The following is a 23730-nucleotide window of genomic DNA, read 5'->3' as shown; positions in this document are numbered from 1 at the left end:
AGGAGAAGATGGACCAAGTACTATCACATAACAAAAGTTGCATACCTGCCATAATGATAGATGTGTAGGAGTGTTGTCGTTCTTACGCTGTGACCCCCCCCCCAACTTCTAATATGAAGTTTTTTTTGCTGCTATGAATCTATGATTTCTTTCTTTCTTTCTTTCTTTGTGCTTCACTTTCCATGGGCTAACAAGGGTTTAGAGAGGTATCCATTGAGCACTGGATTGTGGGTAAAATAGAAACTTTTGGTAGCCTGGGAGAGTTTTAGGTACCAAGATACCCAAGGCTGCTGGTCTCAGGTCCTATATGCAAAGGATGATAGACCACAGTCCTACACAACTGTTGTTATTGCAGGTGCATACTTTTCATTTGCAATGATTATTTATTTCATGCCTTTATTTGATTATTTCATGCTTCTTTACTGTATGTTACTAGTCAAGATATTGACTAAAGCACTTTACGTCCTGAGGTTTTCAGGACTTGCTACTTGCTATGGCCTGTCTTTGACTTTAAACAGATATTTCCTTATTTACTTGTGATCTAGAGCTTGGATTTAGTCTTTTTTTCATATCCCATTTCCTTTCTTGCCTACTGACCTTCCGGTCTCTTCTGATTGGTCTTATACCCATTCATTCCTTCATCACTGGGGAGTCCCCTGTATGAGGGCAAGCACATCATGACCAGAGGTGTCATCATTATGACAGCCACAGATGTGGTTTGTGTGCCTGTGGCATCCAGCTGTAAGGGTATTTCTCTGTGGGGTCCTAACCTACCTCCCTGATGGCTGGCATAAGCATTTAAGTGATGTAGATTTATGCCTAGCATACAGGGCATTGTCAGACTCCTCTCTGATGGACCTCTCATATATCTGCAAAACAAACAACACTAGAATTACCCATTCTAAAAATATAAACCTTGCCTGTGATATAAATAGGACCTATTGGACAGACATGCATGTATCTCAGAGACTACCTTGTCTATGAAACAGGCTCCCCATCCATGTGAAGCAGAGTTCCTCCCTAACCCAATTCAGTTGTAACTTGGACAATTGGATGGGGTGCAGGAAATTCTTTCCTGGTTTGGCATCTATGTCTTTAATGGACACAGGCAGCCTGCAAATGGGTCATCTCCCAGGTCCTTGCCTTGTAAATGTTTCATCTTCCAAGCCCCTGACTACACTCATTAAGGGTAGCAGAACTTGTCAGAGATTTGGGATGCGTGGCTAGGCTTAAAAAGACACTTGTGATCATTAGCCTAGTAAAAACCTATGAACCTATGAACATATAAGTCACAACCAGACCTCCTACATGATCTGTCAGTTTATGTGTGTGTCTCACCCATGCTAATGAGGATAACCTTTATTGGATTGAGAGTCTCAAACTCAAATTCCTAGTCCTGGCTGTTTTTGAAGATGTGCAACTCTCTGCAAGCATGGTGACAGTTGGCTGATTAGAACCAGCTCTCCTCCCCACCTCCTCATGATGGGAAAGCTGGCTTGTACCTCTTACTCTTATCCCCCTCCCTATGATGAGCAAGCTGTTTTTTACCTCTCACTCCCACCCCCTCCCCAAGATGGTCAAGCTGGCTTTTACCTCTCACTCCCTTTCTCATGATAGGCAAGCTGGCTTTTACCTCTCACTCCCATCCCCCTCCCCATGATGGGCAAGCTGGATTTAACCTCTCACTCCCATCCCCCTCCCCATGATGGGCAAGCTGCCTTTTACCTCTCATTCCCACCCCCCATGATGGGCAAGCTGGCTTTTACCTCTTACTCCCATCCCTCTTCCCCATGATGGGCAAGCTGGCTTTTACCTCTCACTCCGTTCCCCATGATAGGCAAGCTGGCTTTTACCTCTCACTCCCATCCCCCTCCCAATGATGGGCAAGCTGGCTTTAACCTCTCATTCCCATCCCCTCTCCCCATGATGGGCAAGCTGGCTTTTACCTCTCACTCCCATCCTCCCTCCACACGATGGGCAAGCTGGCTTTTACCTCTCACTCCCATATCCCTCTTCCCTTGATGGGCAAGCTGGCATTTAACTCTCACTTTCTTGCCCATGATAGGCATGCTGGATTTTACCTCTCACTCCTATCCCCCTCCCCATGATGGGCAAGTTGGCTTTTACCTCTCACTCACACCCCCCCTCCCCATGATGGGCAAGCTGGCTTTAACCTCTCACTCCCATCCCCCTCCCTATGATGGGCAAGCTGGTTTTTACCTCTCACTCCCATCCTCCCTTCCCATGATGGGCAAGCTGGCTTTTACCTCTCACTCCCATCCCCCCTCCCCATGATGGGCAAGCTGGCTTTTACTTCTCACTCTCATTCCTCCCACCCCATGATGGGCAAGCTGGCTTTTACCTCTCACTCCCTTCCCCATGATAGGCAAGCTGGCGTTTACCTCTCACTCCCATCCTCTCTTCCCATGATGGGCAAGCTAGCTTTTACCTCTTACTTCCATCCTCCTTCCCCATGATGGGCAAGCTGGCTTTTGCCTCTCACTCCCATCCCCCCTCCCCATGATGGGCAGCTGGCTTTTACCTCTCACTCCCATTCCTCCCTCCCCATGATGGGCAAGTTGGCTTTTACCTCTCACTCCCTTCCCCATAATAGGCAAGCTGGCATTTACCTCTCACTCCCATCCCCCTCCCCATGATGGGCAAGCTGGCTTTAACCTCTCACTCCCACCCCCCCTCCCCCTGATGGGCAAGCTGGCTTTTATCTCTCACTCCCATCCCCTCTCCCCATGATGGGCAAGTTGGCTTTTACCTCTCACACCCATCCCTGCTCCCCATGATGGGCAAACTGTCTTTTACCTCTTACTCCCATCCCCCTCCCCATGATGGGCAAGTTGGCTTTTACTTCTCACATCCATACCTGCTCCCCATGATGGGCAAACTGGCTTTTACCTCTTACTCCCATCCCTCTCCCCATGATGGGCAAGCTGGCATTTGTCTCTCACTCCCATTCTCCCCTGCCCTGCTTTTTCAACATTTCTAGCACCAGGCTACTTTTGGGTCATAGTCAGTACTTTTTCCCTCAGTGCTTTACTTTCTACAATAAAAAAAAATGTAATTTAGAGCTGGTTGCTGTTGTTTAATTTTATTCGTATTAGAAGTACTACAAGTGCTTACATCTGCAACAGTATTAATCTAGATACTCAAGTCCTATTCAGCTTTCAGTCTCTCATGTTGTGATACATGTATCTTAGTTCTGCGAAATAGACATCTAGATAGGCTTTAGTGGAAGATGCATTTGCTTTGCTATATGTAACGTCTAGCCTTTTTGGGCTTTAATGTCTTTTAACAGGGGTCCAGAGAAGTAAATATTGTGGGAAGAAATATCCAGGGAATTATTATGGCTAGGCTTGTATAGGCCCTAGGGCTGATAGCCTAGTACCAACCTATGAACCTATAATTAATGAATTTTGTAGCCGGCTAAGAGCCTCATTTATTATATTTATGTACTTTTTTAGAACTTTCATTTATTTGATTCCCTTTAGAAATGTAGCAGTTTTCCTATTGCTGTGTGTGATCCAAATTCTTCATAGATTTTGCCAAGTGCATTGAATTACTTGTTTACTGATTTCAAATTAGCCTTTACGTATTTCTGCTATAACATATATTATGGCATTGTGTTGTTTTATTTGTTAACAGCAGTAGTTATGCTAAACCTAGTCAAGTACTTTTGCTACTGGTTTTAAACAAATTTTTAGTTTCATAGGTTCATAGATAATTGTTATGCTAGTTGCATTGTGCCTAACAGGGGCATTGGTTTTGTGTGTGTGTGTGTGTGTGTGTGTGTGTGTGTGTGTGTGTGTGTGTGTGTGTGTGTGTGTAGACTTTCTGTTATTTCTGTTACTGGTCATAATTCCTTTAGACTCTGGCATATTACAATATTGTACTATATTAGTGTGGCTTTTTCGAGACACTTACATGTACATGTAGGCTGTTTTTATGTTAGGAAATCATTCTCTAGTTCAAAGCTATTTTGATTTTTGTTATGACTGACAATAATGTGCGTTATACAATAGGATGAAATACACTGTGCTTCAACTGTCACTAGCAGAGACCTGGAGAAGGCTTATCAGGAAAACAATGATGGTGTGATATCATTTCAAGCTGGAAGATACGACTATAAACTTCGCTTCAAAGGTAATTTCAGCAAAGCTGCATAAGTTGTATTACACATTGCAAAGTTAACTTGATTTAAAATGATAACAAGGCTTTCTAAAGGAAGAAATGTTTGTAAAATAAAATTCTGTAGACAGGAGAAGGAGTGAGTTTCACAAATAAGGCGGACATTAAGGAGTGATCATTTGTGTGAACAGTTGTATCATATTAAAAGTTCTGTAAGAGCATTAAATCAGTCATATTAGAGATGCTCTAAGAGCACTAAATACTTAACACGGAAGTAACCTAACTTCCTAAGTTTCATAGGTTCTTATTTATCTACACCATCAAGAAGATCAGCCAAATCACCCACTACTGGTGGAAGGCTAACAGTGTCCTCTATTAATGAGATTTCCTCTACATGCCCCTAGTGAAAATATGCGATTAACCATCCAGTCATCCAGACTGCTTTTAACAGTTGCTAGGGAAGCACTTTACATGACTGGTAATGGCAGCTAATTCCATAAATGGGGAATATCTTGGGTTAAGTATTTGTCATGCCATCTTGTGTTATTGTGTAGATTTGGATTTCTAGAACAGGTGTTTGCTTTCTGGGAAAGACATACCAGCATAGTTATCTACAGAGCTCAACTGAGGTGCATTGCCCTGGCTCTGTGGTGGGAGGTTCCTTATCTACAGATACGAGGTTAGTGAGGTGATAAACCAGAAGTTAGAGGATAAGAGCCCAATAAGAAATCCAACTCCAAGAACGCCAATACTTTATTGCAAAGCTTTCAGATATAAATCCTTCTTCAGTGCTTAATACATTCTATTTCACTCTTTCAGTCTTTATAGAACTGAAATAAAATCATGTGAACACAGCCAGCTAATCTTATAATTTCAATAAAAGTTTATCTAATTTTAAAGACATACATTCCTTTAAAAAATATCATTAAGAAATAATACATTTAACTTCTTTCATATAAATTATTCACATATAAAACACATGTAAACCACATTAAAAAATGCATAACAAATAAATAAGAGGGGGTGATACAAATAATTTATTAGACAATAAAAAATATGGTTGGATTTTAAGACTGCAGGCAGATATAGAGCCTGGGTTGAATAACATGGTTAGCATTAAACCAGTCTTACTTAAGAAACAAATGCAGTTGCACTAGTTCATGCAACTCTAAGTATCACAATGCTGTATTAGTACTCTGTAATATATTTTACGTAAAATGTTTCTAAATGTATTAACCCCTATTTTATGTTTCTTATGTGTTTTTTATGTGATTTATGTGTGTTTTATATGTGAATAATTTATAAGAAAGAAGTTAAATGTATTATTTCTTAATGATATTTTTTAAGGGAATGTATCCCTCGGATTCTCAAAAGCTTGCACGGAGTGCAAGATCGGTGCAGGAGCTCAAGCAGGCAATATGTTTGCCATGCGATCCAGGAACAGCCCGCAGGAGCGTGCACGAGAGCTCATGCACTAATCCTGCATGGATGAAGGCCTTGTATGCAAATCACCCCATTTTCAGGAGAAATCCATGCAAATGAGATGATATTGCAATCCAGGAAGCTTGCGTCTGTCCGTGCAGGACTAGTGCAATCAGCAGAAATGTACTCGGTTAGTAACCGAGTACATTTCTGCAAAATCCAAAACGGCGCAATGACAGCTCCAAATAAAGGCTGAATATCATGTAGTAAGCATGCCAATGGCCAAGTATAAGGCCACTGGCATTGCAAACAATACAAAAAATTAAAAAATCAAATTTTATTTTTTTTTAGCCGATCTTGGCTGTTTAAGCATAGGGCAGCGGTGCGCAAACGGGATTGGGGGGGATAAGAAAATACACCTAAAATAAGCATTCTAACTAAAATCAGTATTCTGCCAGGCAATCCTATGCAAATGAGGGGAAGGATAGTGAATCCCATTTTTCCCCAGCATGTGAGTCAGGTCCCAACAGTGTAAGAATAGGAATAGCTTGGTGCAAGCCTAGGAGGTAGATGACATCATGGGGGTGTGTGTCAGGCATATTGTAAGCGGATTGGAGCCCTGTGGCTCGGGTCTGCTTCTAGATTAGCACAGCTAAGCTAGGGGGTGTGTCTAAACCTGCATAGCAATCTTTACAAGGCCTAAGCAGGTGTGCCCGCCATGCACCAGGTTTTACAGGAAGAAAAAAGAGGTTAAACCAGGAAATAGCAGCAATGTGCACATTTGAGCACTCTGTTTGTGCAGTGCACCCCTGGGCATAAACAGGAAGGCAATGGGAAGGAAAAACAGCAGTAAGAAGGTAATCAAGGAGTACTAGCTCATCTGCCAGGTGAAATATCTCAGAACCAGTCAATTACACAGGCAGCAGACCAGCCTAGCCCAGAACACTACTATAAATTATGCAAACACCTACCCCTCTGGTTTTTCCCATACTCTACACCAGCGGAAGGTAATCAAGGAGTACTAGCTCATCTGACAGGTGAAATATCTCAGAACCAGCCAATTACACAGGCAGCAGACCAGCCTAGCCCAGAACACTACTATAAACTATGCAAACACCTACCCCTCTGGTTTTTCCCATACTCTACACCAGCGGTGTAAACAAGTGGGGAACTTTTAACACTCACAACAGCAAAATGTTAGGGGCTGCAATAGCTATCATACAAGTTGTGGAAGAGGCTGAGGGTGGTGAGGATGTGAATGCTGGCGAGCAACCCACAGTGAGGAGATGGAGAAGAGTGTACAGACCCAGGGTAACCTACCAAGGGCTACATGAGCTGGAGATAGTGGAGAGTTATAAGGTAGACAGGGACCTCCTCCAGCAAATTGTTGAGCTGTGCCGGCAACACCTGATGCACAGAACTAACAGAGGGGAACCCATCCCAGTAGATAACAAGGTATGTGTAGGCCTAAGAATACTAGCTACAGGTACCTTCCAAAGGCCAACTGGGGATATGATGGAGATTTCACAGGCATCAGCATCCAGGGTACTCCACCAGTTCCTGGATGCCATGTCAGCACATGTCTGTGAGCACGTATATTTCCCCAACACTAGTGAGGCGTTGGCCAGCAATATGTGTCTCTTCCACCAAAAAGCAGAATACACTGAGGTAGTGGGTGCAATAGACTGCATGCACATATGCATCAAAGCACCACATGGTGACCAGTGTAGGGTCTACATTAATCGCAAGGAATTCCCCTCCATCAACTGCCAGGTCATGTGCGATGCCCAGGGCATAATAATGAACGTGTGTGCTGGCTGCCCTGGAAGCTATCACGGTTCCCACATCTGGCATCTGATGCAGCTGTACCAGAGATTTGCCAATGGGGACATCCCACATGGTCACCTAGTGGGGGATCCTGAATACGCACTGGAACTGTGGCTGATGACACAAATCAGAAATGCAACACACCCGAACAAGAACTCCATAATGAGGCACAAGCACAAACAAGAATCATAATAGAGTGTGTGTTTGGGATTCTCAAGTCAGAGTTCTGGTGCTTGGACACATCCAGTGAAGCCTTGTAGTACTCACCAGCTACATATATCCAAATTGTCCTTGTATGTGCATTGCTACACAATATGATCCTGCGGAAACAGCCGCAGCAGGAACAGCACGGGGCAGGCCCACACAGCCCCCCACCATTGCCAAGGCCTGCACAGGCACAGAGTGACTCATAGGAGGAACAACCTGAGCCTGCCCCAGTAGGAAGAACGAGGCATGACCAGTATGCCCTGGCCTTGGCAAAGAGGCAACACATAGCACATACACTGACATGGGAGGGACCCAGGGAGTATCACCTATCTCTGACTCTCACATACAGTAAAAGGGATGCCAAACATTACACTACCTGTGCCTAACCATGTATAGGGAGTGTACTATGTGCATCCAACATAGGCAGCCCTGCAGCACCACCCTCAATACTGGGACACCCACAAGGTAAGTCACTCAGACATGCCAGTCGGGGGGGGGTCATATACCCAACAACAATCACAGCCAGCAAGACAGGTGTAGACAAACACAAACAAATGCTGTACTATGGCCTCTGAATGAGGCCTATGGGTAACCTCCCCCCAGGCCTATACAGACAGACTACAGCAGGCCAGGCAGTGGGATGTCACCTGTGAAGGCTAGGAAGTCAAAAACTAATATGTAGGTAATTAAAAGCTAAGATCTGTAGTACACTGGTATGCCTCTAGCCAGCATGATAGGTAAGACTACAGACTGAAATGGAGTATCTGACATACCAGTACAGTCCTAGCAAATGTGTACAAGTGTCAAATGTGCCCCCCATCCTACATAAACATATAGTAGCAGTCAGATGTGCCTCCCAATCCTGTGTAGAAATGTAGAAATAGTCAGGTGTGTCCTCCCCCCATCCTACATAGAAATATAGTAACAGTAAGGTGTGACCCCCCCCAAACCTATGTAGAAACAGTCAGGTGCCCCCCCTCCTTTATGCAGAAATGTAGCAACAGTCAATGCCAAATGATCGATGGATACTCTGCAGAGACAGCATTTTACCTGTTGGTGTATAACACAAAGGTCAGCACTGCAGTACAAACTACCTGGACTTGATTCACACATGCAATACAGACGGATATACTGGGCATGCCGACACACTTAGAGAAATGAAGGCAATGTCAGTCAACAACATACTGAAAGGTTATACTGGGTATGCTCACACACTTAAACACATGAAGACCATGTCTGCAAACACCAGTTGACCAGACATATCTGGCAGTTGCAGTTGTTAGTGCAGCCACTTGTCCATATGCACCATTCATGCCTTGCACACACAGTGGATAGGAATACAGACATATATGTAAGAACAACACACTTTCATAAGCCAAAGGTAGACTGACATAGATGTGTGGAAGAGAGTGAAGGTGACAAGGAGCCATCCTGGCCTGTCCCACCCAGCACACATCCAAAGGACCCAAAACACATGAGGTACAGATGTCACTCACTGCAGATACTAGCCACCAGTATCTGTCAGCATTACAGACTACGTGGTGCATGTGCCAGCTGTGCAACATGACTGTACAAGGAAGAAGTCATCTAGCAGCTGTATACACATACCTGTGAAATATGACCCTGTATGTGTCCGCATGTGGCGTGTCAACCTGTAGATGAATGGGTTATGGCCCATGCACACACACTGCCCTCTCCATAGCCCTACTATGACAAGCCTGCTGAGGTCATCCAATGTGAAATACACCTTTGGGAGAGTTGTAGCCCAGTAATCTCTGTGGCGTGTCCCATAACTGCATACTGCTGTAGTGTGATAAGCTAGTTAGGTAGGAGTTCTAATCCCAGACTTGGCAACTGTATGTGTTTGTGTGCGTGTCTGTCTGACTGTGTAGAGCGCAATGCTTTTTAGGGTAGTTACACTCCCAACAATTCAAATGCTCAACCTTGGCAAGGCTGCTGATGTCATCCACCTAGAAATACACCTCTGGGAAAATTGTAGCCCAGTAATCTCTATAGCACGTCCAGAAACTGTGTACTGCTGTCGTGTGATAAAGTAGTTAAGTAGCTGTTTTAATCCCAGACATGGCATGTGTGTGTGTGTGTGTGTGTGTGTGTGTGTGTGTGTGTGTGTGTGTGTGTGTGTGTGTGTGTGTGTGTGTGTGTGTGTGTGTGTGTGTGTGTGTGTGTGTGTGTGTGTGTGTGTGTGTGTGTGTGTGTGTGTGTGTGTGTGTGTGTGTGTGTGTGTGCACGCGCGCGCATGTGTGTGTGTGTGTGTGTCTGTCTGTCTGACTCTGTCAGTGTAGAGAGCAATGCTTTTTAGGGTACTCACACTGCCTACAAGTAATATACTCAAATTTGGCAAGGCTGCTGATGTCATCCACCTAGAAATACACCTCAGGGAAGGCTGTACCCCAGTAATCTCTATAGCATGCCCTGTAACTGTGTACTGCTGTCGTGTGATAAAGTGATTAGGTAGCTGTTCTAATTCTAGACATGGCAAGTGTATGTCTGTGTAGAGAACAATTACTTTTCGGGTACTCACACTGCCTACAAGTCATATACTCAACTTTGGCAAGGCTGCTGATGTCATCCACCTAGAAATACACCTCTGGGAAGGTTGTAGCCCAATAATATCTATAGCATGTTCTGTAACTGCGTACTGCTGTTGTGTGATAAAGTAGTTAGGTAGCTGTTCTACTCCCAGACATGGCAATTGTGTGTGTATGTCTGTATAGAGAGCAATGCTTTTTAGGGTACTCACACTGCCTACAAGTCATATACTCAACTTTGGCAAGGCTCCTGACATCATCCACCTAGAAATACACCTCTGGGAAGATTGTTGCCCAGTAGTCTCTATAGTGTGTCCTGTAACTGCGTACTGATGTTGTGTGATAAAGTAGTTAGGTAGCTGTTCTAATCCCAGACATGGCAAGTGTGTGTGTCTGTCTGACTCTGACTGTGTAAAGTGCAATGCTTTTTAGGGTACTCACACTTCCTACAAGTCATATACTCAACTTTGGCAAGGCTGCTGATTTCATCCACCTAGAAATACACCTGTGGAAAGGGTGGAGCCCAGTAATCTCCCTAGTGTGTGCCATAACTGCGTATTACTGTAGTGTGATTTAGAACTGTGTTAGGGTTCCATCCCCACCCATGGCGGTTGTGGATATTTTGTGTTTGTTACAATATCTGTGTAGGGAGCAATGCCTTTTAGGCTAGTCACACGCAGTACATTTCAAATGGCCTACTTTGGCAATCCTGCTGATGTCATTCATTGTGAAATACATCTTTGGGGAAGGGGTTTCCCAGTAATCCCTGAGGTGCGTCCTATAACAGCTCCATGCTGTAGTGTTATATGGGCCACTGTTATGGGTTCTATACCCACACATGGTTGTGGATGTTTTGTGTTTCACTCTCTGTGTAGGGAGCAATGTATTTTAGGCTAGTCATACGCAGTACATGTCAACTGGCCTACTTTGGCAATCCTGTTGATGTAATTCAGTGTGAAATACACCTTTGTGGAATGAGTACTCCAGTAATTTCTGTGCGTACTATAACTGTGTAGTGCTGTAGTGTAATAAACTAGTTAGGTAGGGGTTCTACTCCCAGACGTGACAGGTATGTGTGTGTGTGTGTGTGTGTGTGTGTGTGTGTGTGTGTGTGTGTGTGTGTGTATGTGGCCAATGTGGAGCGGGTTTTGCATTTTTCTTATATGGTGCTGCTTCTATATATCACAATATCCACTGTACAGGGATAATATGTGTGAAACAGCTGAGAGTCTGGTGTGCAAAGCCATACCCATACATGTGACATCTAGGCCAGGCAGTCACAGTTAGCAACCCCAGTGTTACCCAAAGCACACTCTCAACCCATGTCTCATACACACACAAATGCCTAGGCAACAGCCAGTATGTGGGTAGTGCACTGCATATTGGCCACTGATGGTAACTATGGAATGATAGTAGTGGGCTACAGAGGGCACGGCACCCTGTTCATCTGTCCAATATTCACGTACATGCAGACAGTGCACCTCCCTCATGTTTCCCAATGGACACTTGCAACACCTGTGGTGCCATCACATGTGATCCACAAAGGACATACCATGCCTGACAACATGCTCTGTATGGACAGATGCGACTGACACCAGGGAATGCCATTATCATGCTATCAATGTAGGTGCAGGGAAAACCTGCTGCCCATTACCACTACCTGCCACAGGTGGGCAAGACTGGGGTGTGTGAATGCATAACCTATGGTGGCATATGTATACCACTTGTTATGTGTTATAACTATCTACATGGCTGTTAACATCCATATTGTCAGGCATTGTACACGTTTTGCACTTAGGGGTTCTGTGTATACCTCTGGACTTTACAGAGTGTGTCAGAATGTCCACACATATTGGCCAATATCTCCACTGCAGTCGACAGGGGCAGTATGTGCTAGCAGAGGTACGTTACTATGATGTCCTTAGGGTGTCTGTCAGTAGCCAATGGCACACATGTGGAAATCGGATGTGACCTCCCACTCACACCATGTCTGTGAAGTCAATCCCAATTACAGTAACAATAGTATATAAAACTGTAATAGTAAACAAAAGTTTTCTATTCCTGCAAACCTGTGTGTGGTGTTATGTCCTATGACCTCTCTGTGGGTATGTGTTGCAGGCAATGATTGTCATTTGTATGGGTGGCCCATACAGTGTCCAGTTGTTCAGGTATGAATGTAGGCATAGTGGCTTTTCCATATTTTGTCCACCTTCTACATATGTATCTTACTGTACATACCACTGCTTGTGTATGTGTAGTCACATGTATATCTATATATATGTAATTATATATATAGTTATATCTGTATCTGCAGATATGTGAATGTGTATCTGTATCCTGGGGATGTTGACAGTTTCCACATTTTACAATTCCTATGTGAGCCAAACTGTACTGCATGATATGTTACCAATACCAGCCTGACATCATACAGGTGGGATGTAGTACTGTTAACATCTTGTGCCCATGTCATGTCAGGTCCTTGTTATGGGATCTGCAACACTTGGTAGTGTATTGCAGGCAAGACGTGTTTGGCTGGGGGGGTATGCCTATTCGTTCAAGACGTATATTGTTTGGGGTCTCTCAACCCTATTAACGGTGCATGTGGACATATCTGTTTTTGTTAATCTACCATTGCTATCTACAGGTGTATGGCCACATATACATATACATATATATATATATATATATATATATATATATATATATATATATATTTATATATATATATGTATGTATATATATATATATATATATATATCAGCTTACATATGTATGACTGTGTCCATATATACCTACAAAGCTATATATTTGTGTATGTACATGTACCTTGCTGTGTATATGTACACATATAAGTGCATACATATGTGTCGATGTAGGCATTTGCATGTATATATATGTATATATATATATATATATATATATATATATATATATATATATGTGTGTAAATATTTCTATATATATATATTTATATCTCTACATATATAGATATGTTATATCTGTGTAGATATTAATATATTTACACGCACACACACATACATCTAGATGTTGGTATACATTCTTTGTACTACTGCATGACTGGGCTGGATGATATGTTTTTGACAACATCAGATTTATGTATATCTGTCATGGCTTAGTGGTAAATCACTTTGTGTATGGTGTGCAGGGTCCTGGGGTCAAGACTTGCAGAGGCAGTTTATTTTGTTGCTGGGCAGATCTATATATAGATATGTGCATACATACATATATATATATATATATATATATATATATATATATATATATATATATATATATATATAAAACAGGGAACATAACAAAGACATATATGAACACAGGCACCGTTAATGCGGGTGAGGGGGCTCAAGCAACATAAGTCTTACACGTACTGACATCCCCCCCAACCAGCCAAACAGGTCAGCCCTGCAATACAGTACCAACTCTTGCAAATGCCATAACCAGGACCTGACACTCCATGGCCACAAGATGTTAACAGTAAGCCATCCCACATGTATTATGTCAGGCTGGTATTGAAAACATATCATGCAGTACAGTCTGGCTACCATAGTGAATGTACAATGTGTAAGAAATAAACAGTCCTAAGATACATATACAGACACACATGTATGCAGATACTTATATATGCATATGTGTATACATATATATATATATAAATATATATATATATATATATATATATATATATATATATATATATATATATTTATATATGTATATATACATACATACATATATATATATATATATATATATATATATATATATATATATATATATATATGTACCTACACATACATACACAGGGGTATGTCTAGGAAGATACATAGTCAGAGAGTGCACACCATATTGAACAGCCAGTATCCCTACAGTTGCAACCTCATCTGATGGGACAGTGTATGAGTCACCCATACCAAAGACAATTGTTGCCTGAAACATATACCCACAGAGAAGTCAAAGGATGTAACACGACACACAGGTTTGTATACATGAGGAAGTTTTATTTCTGTACTATTACAGTTATATTTGCCATGTCATATAGCTGATTATGCTTTGAAATACATACAGAGTAATGCAACTCTCAAACAGATCATTTGTTGCAGTAATCCGAAAACATCACATCTGTTGTTGTCCATGCCAAGCCCTTCAAGGAGTACATCAGGAAAGACAGACTGGGCCACAGGATACCAAGCAATCAACAGTATGTAATGCAGATGTATAGCCCTGCGGCCTTCACATACATTCTGCAAGCAATCACTAGGGGGAAAAGACCTAGGCTGACACAATGGCCGGTATCTGTTACATAACAACGCATAACTGAAATAATCACAGTCACACTGATGGCAGTAATCAGTAGGCCAGCAATGTTCACAAGGTGAAATGTATGGTAATGTACATTCGTATACTTTAAGGCAGCTTACTACTGGTATTCCTCACATGTTGTAACACCCTAGGATACTCATGGTGCATACCCCCCCCATACACTAACTTACAGGGGCATATAACACTGTTACATACACTGACCTCTAGACTGCAGAGGTGCACACATGTGCTGTGCAAATGAAGCCCACATATATATGGTGCATATGTTCTGTACACCATTGTTTAATGACATCATTCCTGATAACAAGCCAGTCAGATAACAGACTTCTGGACATGTTGTGTGAAGTATGGGTTGTTTCATTGGACATTACTTGGACATTCCATGTTTGTGTGTACAGTACTGTGGTCTGTGTACGTAGGGCAGGGGTCTGCAACCATTGCTATCCAAAGATCCAGTCCTGACCCCTCACTTACCAAACTACATTCATCAGGAGGCACAACAGCTATCTGTCTCCTAAAATGGAGACAGCAGAGCATATACGGTTTAATATATAGTCATACTAGATATAAAATAACAAAGTGTGTACATATGTCCATTGTTTTCCTCTGTTGGGATTGCTTGATCACTGTGTGTGTGTGTGTGTGTGTGTGTGTGTGTGTGTGTGTGTGTGTGTGTGTGTGTGTGTGTGAATGTTGTGCTGTAAAGTGTCCATTAATCCTCAGAGGTACAGGGAGCCACTACAGCAGGGTGGAAGAGACACATGTGGCTCCAGAGCTGCAGGATGCAGAACCCTGAGATAGGATGATTGACAACAGTATATGTATTGTGCTTACAAACCTTGGGCACTGTACAGACTGTGGTAGATGCCATTGTTCTCGGTCCCATTATATCTGATGTTACATGCTGCTCCAGTGTATGGTAACCTACTGGCTCACATGTCTGTAGGGCCAGACACACACGTGTCCCATACCGCAGACAGCCATCGGACCACACTGTGCCATGACCAGTATATGTGGAGTCAGTGTGTGAGTGGCACATATGAGGATGGTGTTTATCAGACAGTCGTTACAGTGTCATATTAAGCTTGTGTATCATATGTGGCTGTGGCTGCATTGACACTGGATGTGGGTATGCATTTTCTCACAGGTGTCTGCTGCGCTCTGCTGTGACCTACATGTTGAGCCCGCTATAATCGCAGGTACATGTGTATTCCCCCATACAATATGTAGTCCGGTGCTGTGGCAGTCTGCCTGTAGTTTGCCCAGTGCTTTGTGACGTGTCTAGCAGCCTAATGTAAATACCCAGTGTGCTATGTCCAGTTATTTGCAAGACAGACTGCTGCCAGGCCAGCATAACTGTTGTGTATTTCTGACAAAGCAGTGGTATGCTGTACAGATGTATGTCATTATCTACTGGGTAGTATGTGGCCATGTGAACTCAGCACCACCAGGTATTATGTGTCTGGACAGACTGTCGTGTGTGCGTGCATACATTGTGTGGGCATATGTACCCCAGTATTGTTGTGATATACCCATGTACATGGCTAGTAATATCCACATTGTGAGGCGTGGTCCACGTCTCGCATGAAGGGGACATGTGTACACTTCTAGACTGACCACAGAGTGCCAGAATGTCCTCATATATTGGTCATATCCCTGCTGTAGTCCACAGGATCATTACTGTGCTAGCAATGGGACTGTTCTATGCTGCCCCTAAGATGTCTGTCTGTAGGCAATGGTCCACATGTCTACAGAATATGTGACCTCCCACACAGTAGCAACAGTCTACATATATACCCACAATACATCCATGACATCCCCTTGCACTATGGGGTTGGGACTATTGGTACTGAGGTAGGACTCTTCTACATGTTCTAGATATATGGTAAACATATATGTGTACACATACATCCACATATCTGTTTAGATATATACACATATACATACCCACATACATATATGGACATATACATATCCACATACATATATGGAGATATATATGTACATATATATATATATATATATATATATATATATATATATATATATATATATATATATGGGATCTATATGGATCACCGAACGGCAACATAACTGAAACAGACTCGGCCGGGCATACTTGCACGAAAGTGCTTTTCCCCGAAAGGCACTTTCACGTAGGTATGCCTGTTGCGGAGATCGCACTACAGTGGGGATAAGGGAAAATTCCCTTCGACCTCGGAGTAAGAATATTTAAGTAGGGGAGGTGTGGGGGTGCAGGGGGGCTTGCCCCCCTGCAAAAACGTAAAAGAAATTTTGTTTTTTAAACACAATTTAACAAAAGCGCTTTTTCGGTGAAAGCACTTTCGTTAAAGTGAGTTCGGTGATTGTGGATTCAGACTATTGAACTTTCATTCAATAGTCCTAGATCTATATATATATATATATATATATATATATATATATATATATATATATATATATACATATAAACACTCACACATATACATATACACAGCAATGACTTCAACAAGTGGCTAAGTGTCGGATGTCATTTAAAGGGGATCCAGTATCTGTCTGCCTGGGATGACATGATGTACAAACCATGTTGCCTTGCCAGAGATGGTCTGCACCTGTTGCCCCTTGGATTCAGGTTACTGGCTACAACTCTTGACACCCCCATCATGCCTTATCACATTACCGTCAGATAATGTCATTACCGTCAGATTTGCATGCTTGCATCTGTTACAGTGGTGGTTTTGTCCTTTGAACCTTGCCTAGATAAGGCATGATGGGGGTGCCAAGAGTTGTAGCCAGTAACCTGAATCCAAGGGGCACAGCTCACAGAGAGCACACCTGTAATACCTGGCTACAACCCTTATCATGCATTTTGGGCAGCAAACCAAGACCACAACACTACAGCTGGAGGAGTGTTCATATTCAACAAGGTTATTCACACCTCCAGCCTAGTTTCCAACACAATGCATCTGAAAATCTCCAGATGCAACTAACACTAGGTAAGACTGCAATCCAAATTGTAGCTTGCTACAGATCCCCCTCCATGACCCAAGGTTTTCACTACACCATTATAAACATACTGGACAATATTAAGATAGAAGCAAACACCATAATACTGGTTGATTCCAACTACTCTGCCATTAACTGGGAAAACAACTCGGGTACCAACACCCTTTACCAATGGTTCCTGGAATTCATACATTCCAACCCCCTGGATTAACTGATCCATTGTCCAACCAAGGTCTCCAATATCCTAGACCTGGTCATTGCCAACATGGGAGTAAGATGCTCCACACCAGTGGTCAACCTCTCATTGGTCAGGTCTGACCATAAGATAATCACCGTTGACATCCAAATCCCACCCCCACCTGCCAGTAAGGAAATCTCCATAAAAACCCTCTCCAAAGCCAATGCCATGCTACTCAAGTCAGAAGTGACAAACCTCATGACATTCATGGAGATGGGAGCTGAAAGTGCAACTGGTGAATCATGCACTAAGGCACTGTATGGGCATATCCACTCGTGCATGAATTGTGCCATCCCAAATAGAAACCGGACACTGTCCTCCAAAAAAGGAAGCCAATCTTGTGCTCCACTGCCATGAACAAACTGTACAACAGAAGGATGAAACGGTTGCAGAAAAAAGGATAATCCCAAAATGCAAACTGCTCCCTTACCAGCCTCAGTAAGAAGCTGATATCCCTCACAATTCACCACAGCTTGTTACATAAATATAATTGCCATAGTTTCCAAAGACAACCACAAGACATTCTATAGTTATGTCCAGGATCTAAACAGCAATGCTCAGAACTGCTCTGAGCTACAACAGAATGGCATTAAATATACTGATTCCAAGGAGTTTGCCAATATCCAGGCAGATCGATTTAGTGCCACATTCACCATCCTCTCACCCCTAAAGGACCCATCTCAGTACTAAATGATTGTCAAATTCCAGTAATCATGGCCACACAGGTGGAAACCATAGTATCTACTACTAGGAATACAGCATCCATGGGACCAGATGACATCCCGGGCTGTGTACTACATGAACTACAAAATAAACCTGCATCTCACCTAAGTGCCATGTTTAATCATAGCCTCACCTCAGGCTTCAATCTCACTGAGTGGTGCATAGCTACAGTTATCACACTCCGCAAGAGGGAATCCAACTTGTATCCCAGGAACTACCAACCCATCAGTCTGACGAGCCTCATCTGCAAAAGTATGGAATGCATTATCATGCAACTTATAAACAAAGACATTGGCAACCAGCAAACATTGGACCCCACCCAGGTTGGGCTCATGAAGGGTCGGTCGTGTCTCCTGAACCTGATTTACTACTTCAATTCAGTCTCCGGAGCTGTGGAAGAGGGTAAGGCAGTCCACACAGCCTATCTGGACTTGGCCAAGGCCTTTGACAACATCCCCCACTCTGGAGACATAGCTCAACTTATGAAGCTGGCCATAAACTCCTGGGTCACTCGATGGGTTCCCAACTGACTTACTGATGGATCCCAGACTGTAAATGTAGCCAAGTCCAATCCCTGCTCCCGACAAGTGACAATTGGAGTACCTCAGGGTCAGTCCTGGGACAGCTCTTGCTTGGCATCTACTTCCCTGAAGTACAGGCTAACATTACAGAACTCTGGCTAACAAAGTTCACAGATGACTGCCAACTGGGAGCCATTATTGCATCCCCAAATGATGTGGATATTCTACAACATAGCTTTACAGAAACATATGCTTGGTGCCAGAGCCATGGGCTCAAGCTTAATGCCAAGTAATGTATAGTTATCCCCTTTGGAAACACCATGTACCCATGAATTGCCATATAGGTGGCAGTACACTAAACACTGAAGGTGTGCTGACAGACATATGGACACAGGTGGACAGTGGTCTCACCTTCATTAACCACATTGCCACAACAGTAAGGAAATCCTTCTATGTGGCACACCTCATCACTGAGGGCTTTGCATCCAGAAAAAAGGAGGTAATTGTTCCACTGTACTCATCCCTCATTGCACCCAGTATAGAGTACAATGCCTCTTTTCGTATGTACTTCACAAGATAGCTACAATAGCTGGGAAGGCAGTGGAAATACCTCACTATAAGAATCACAGGCCTAAAGCAGATGGCCTATGCTGACCATCTAGAAGTCCTCCAGCTATACTCTGTGGCATATTGTCTACACAGAGGTAATCTCTGCATAGCATACAAGGCTATGTCAAACCCTGGGAAATGACATCTGTAATAAGTGTATGTACTGCCATGTACAGTACATGCGTCTGTGTACTGTCGTTACAGTAGCAAAGGGTATTGAGTGTCATGTCTGGGACACACAAGTATATGAGATCTGCACAGCACTGTTATCTATGAGAATGTGTTACATGCAGAGTTGGCAACCCAGGGTATGCACTGTCACACTGGCATGTAGTGTAACATGACATTACCACTGTCAACAGTGCTGTCCCAGGGAAGGGTAGAGTGCTAACATTACTACTGACAACAAGCACACCTGCAGGCATAACTGCACTCTGAGGGCTCACTGTCATGTTCCTGGTGTGTGGGCTGTGTCACCATATATATCCCCTACTGGATAATAATCAGACATGTCTGTACAGCACATGTTAGTGAGGGCTTACAACATGTAGTAATGGCATACATATTGTTGTCAAACATCCATCTGTTGACACATTCATCCTACTGCATAGCTACTCACCAGACTGGTGTCTGACAGCCCCTCTACAGATGTGCAGATGGCAGGTATCCATCTGGGATATGTACAGACAACCTATGCTTAATTGACACTGACATGTCTGGCCAGCTGTGTACTACCTGTCACATAATAGGAGACAAAATCCTGTATTGGGCCACATGCCATGAGTACCTACACTACACTACCACAGTCAACTGAACATGCTTGGGTACAGGTCTCCATCAGAGACACTGAACATGTGTTGTAATACATGTTGCATACATGTCATCTGGATCACCTCAGTGGTCATGTGCAGAAGGCACCCAGAGGATTGGCTGATGAATGTCACTCTCACCCTGCCAGTCACTAATGTCTGTCGATAGATTGCCTGCTGGCACATGGCTGGTGGGATGATACCAATGTACACACACCCCCTACACATCCAATCCCTCCATCGACAATAGCCAGGTACACAGCTATGACCACCTACAGCAATGCACCACAGTATTGACATGTGTACATGTGCATTACTGAGGTTAGCATTGTTTGTGTGTTAGTACACCTGTAATTGTGAATTCCATAATGGCCTTCACAACCACCTCCACTCCCATTGCCATAGTCAGATCTGGCCGCTGCTGTATTGGACATGACATGTACCCTGTTACACTCCTCTCCCTAACAGCTACATGTGCCTTGCAGTACCAGCACAACAGTGTTGTACAAATGGGTTGATACACTTGGGAAACCCATTGAGGTCTGCCAAGTGTGTGTATGTGTGCATGTCTGCATATCTGTAGGATACACCATCCCGAGGCCACATACTCCTATTACACTACACATTGCCACACAGTAGTACAGATAGTGTTGTTGCTGCCCATAGGTGAGGCATCACAATGCAACACCCTACTATGCCTGTGGTATGTGCATTAGATGCATATCCCTGTAGTACCACTGTTGTAATATACAATGGGTTGTATTGTTGTCATGGGCAATGTGTGATAGTGGGTATGTCAGAGTATCATAATGGGTTTTAGTGTGTATAGTATCCATTGGGGGATGTCGGTGCTATGTACACTGTCATTATTCCATGGTACACCCGGTATATGTCCCATGTACCACTTTGTGGTGACCACTGATACCATCAACTATACAGGTAACTGATAACACAATACAGCTCAGTTACACAGGTGCTGTGCGCAGCCTACCTTTAACCCATTGGACACATGGACTAGTTTGCTAGCACTAATAAGCCCAGGTCTCTTAAATGTGTGTCTGCCTGGTATGTGTCTGTCAATGTGTATATGATGGTGTGACACACTATGTATTCTCCATATACAAACATTAAATCCCCCATTACCATATTGTACATGTCTGTGGATGTTCTGCATGTAACATGTAACCTGGTACACACCTCAACCTAAACGAGGTGTGGTGTGTGCAATGAAAGCCACACAGTTCAGTAGCACTACATACCTAGGTAGGGGTCCAGTCACAGTGTTGCCAAGTAAAGATGTGTGTATATGTGGATGTGTTGACATAAGGTTGCAGATTATACATGTCCCAGCAGGTCACCTGTGAATGTGGCACAGGCAAGAACTGTTATACAAACCTGTGACGTGTGCAACTGTACACTGGATATGTCACGGCCATGGTGTCACCACAGTGCCATAACGATTGTGGAATATGACTGCAGACAATCCTCCTGCTGAGACATGTACACCAACAACACAAATGGATAACATTATGGAGATCACAATCAATCAGTGTTACTAACAGCTGAAATGCATCATAGCTGCAAGGCTACACTACCTGACATGTATGCATTACACATTACCCCTGACAACATCTTACACTGCAGTACATTGCAGCACTCTGTTACCATCATCATGTGCATCAGAACCATATTAGCCTGCCCCTGCATCAATGCTATGGATGACAGGGATGTGGCACAGGTATCATCATATGCACAAGGTGTGTTGCTGGTTTGCTAGAGGCCAAGGGTGGTCCATACATTTGTCACCATGTGTGTGGGTGAGGGGTTTAATTCTTTGATCGGGGAGTGGTGATGTGCTGTGTGTTGGTATGGGTTTGCCCTAGTTGTGTTTGCATATTGTGTGGGTATGCATGCACACAGTTCTGCCATGTGGCTGCCCTATACAGGTGTATTTAGACAGCTGCAGACCATACCTGGCAGGGTGTGCAGTTCACCACCTCTAGCCACGGACATGCTGACTGTGCCTGCCAGGGGTTCCATGGGCACATGCAGGTACAGACCTTGAGGTGCTACTCTCCCCTGATGATGACAGATGTCTGCTGGAACCATGTCCCACCTGGGACTGGCCAGGGCCAAGTGCACGAGGCCTGCTGTGATGTGGTGTGGACAGCACCCTCAGTGGTGTGCTGGGGCTGGTAATGCCAATATGGGAGTGCCTTGGCATCCTAGCACATCCATGTTGACTGCCAGCAGCTGATGTTTCTGGCTTACGTCTACGAGGCCATCGCATCACTCCCACCACATGTTCAAGCATGGACATGCCAAGGTCGAGGAGGCCCACCATCTCACCCCACCATCTATCCATAACCCCGGTATGTTCACGGAGGGCAGCAGCAAGTTCATGGATGCTGTCACTTACAGATGAGAAAGCAGCCCTCTGCAGCCTCAGGCCCTGTCTGGTGTACATTTTCATACGTGCCTGTGCCTCCATGACAGCCTGAAACATGCTCCTGGTGGTACCAGTTGTGCCTCTGTCAGTGGTGTGGTGATCAGCTGCCCTCCCACGAGTATCACAGCACATCTGCTGATGTGGTGCCCTGCCAGACATCCGGCTATGCTGACTGTGACCCAACACAGTTGGCATGGACACCACACTTTCCTGGTCAACGTCACCAACCGCCAACTGTCCCTCTGCTATGGACACTTGTGATAGGGTTTGTATGGGCACTCTAACTGCGTGTGGGCATGGGGTGGCTAGGAGCTTGATGATAAATGATGGTGCAGTGTCGGCCTCTGACAACCCCACCTGTGGCTCAACAGTACCCTCATCATCGGTGTCTGTACAGACAGCAACCTCAGATTGCATGCAGGAGGGACCCTGACCCACCTCGCCACCTGTGGGGGGGAAACAAACACACACTTTAAGACCTGTACAGCATTGCATAACAGTACACACATTTACACACACACACACACACACACACACACACACACACACACACACACACACACACACACACACACGCACACTGGCAGTCCACCTTATGACCTCCTTGTCCCTGGGTTTACAGACAGTCCCACATTCAGTTACATATGTTCCCCATCCTGCATGGCACTTTCTAACATACACTCATTAATAAAACCCATTAACATATCATTCCTCTCCATGCCTTCACATGTTATCGCAACACATGACCTGCTACTCTATCACCTCCCTGACTTGAGTGGAGTAGGTTGTACATGGACTCACTGCTGTCATCCAGTGTTACCCTGTTGTGTATGTCCAGTCATGGTGTACATGGCCCCTATATGGTTGGGGCTGCTACATTCACTACATA

General features: G+C 43.9%; 1 protein-coding gene across 1 annotated transcript in view; it reads left to right on the top strand.

Moving 5' to 3' along the window:
- LOC122815573 (protein mono-ADP-ribosyltransferase PARP12-like) overlaps nucleotides 1-23730 on the top strand; it is a 1647737-nt gene that overhangs the window by 884514 nt on the left and 739493 nt on the right. The window contains exon 8 of the mRNA XM_044088182.1: nucleotides 4035-4155. Coding sequence (XP_043944117.1) covers nucleotides 4035-4155 — 121 coding nt within the window. The remainder of the gene's footprint in view (nucleotides 1-4034; nucleotides 4156-23730) is intronic.

This window comes from Protopterus annectens, chromosome 11.part0 (assembly GCF_019279795.1).
Source record: "Protopterus annectens isolate FY-2018-M chromosome 11.part0, PAN1.0, whole genome shotgun sequence".
In the NCBI taxonomy this organism is placed as follows: Eukaryota; Metazoa; Chordata; order Ceratodontiformes; family Protopteridae; genus Protopterus; species Protopterus annectens.
The sequence above is the reverse complement of the archived record's forward strand: the minus strand, read 5'-3'. Positions and strand labels throughout refer to the sequence as shown.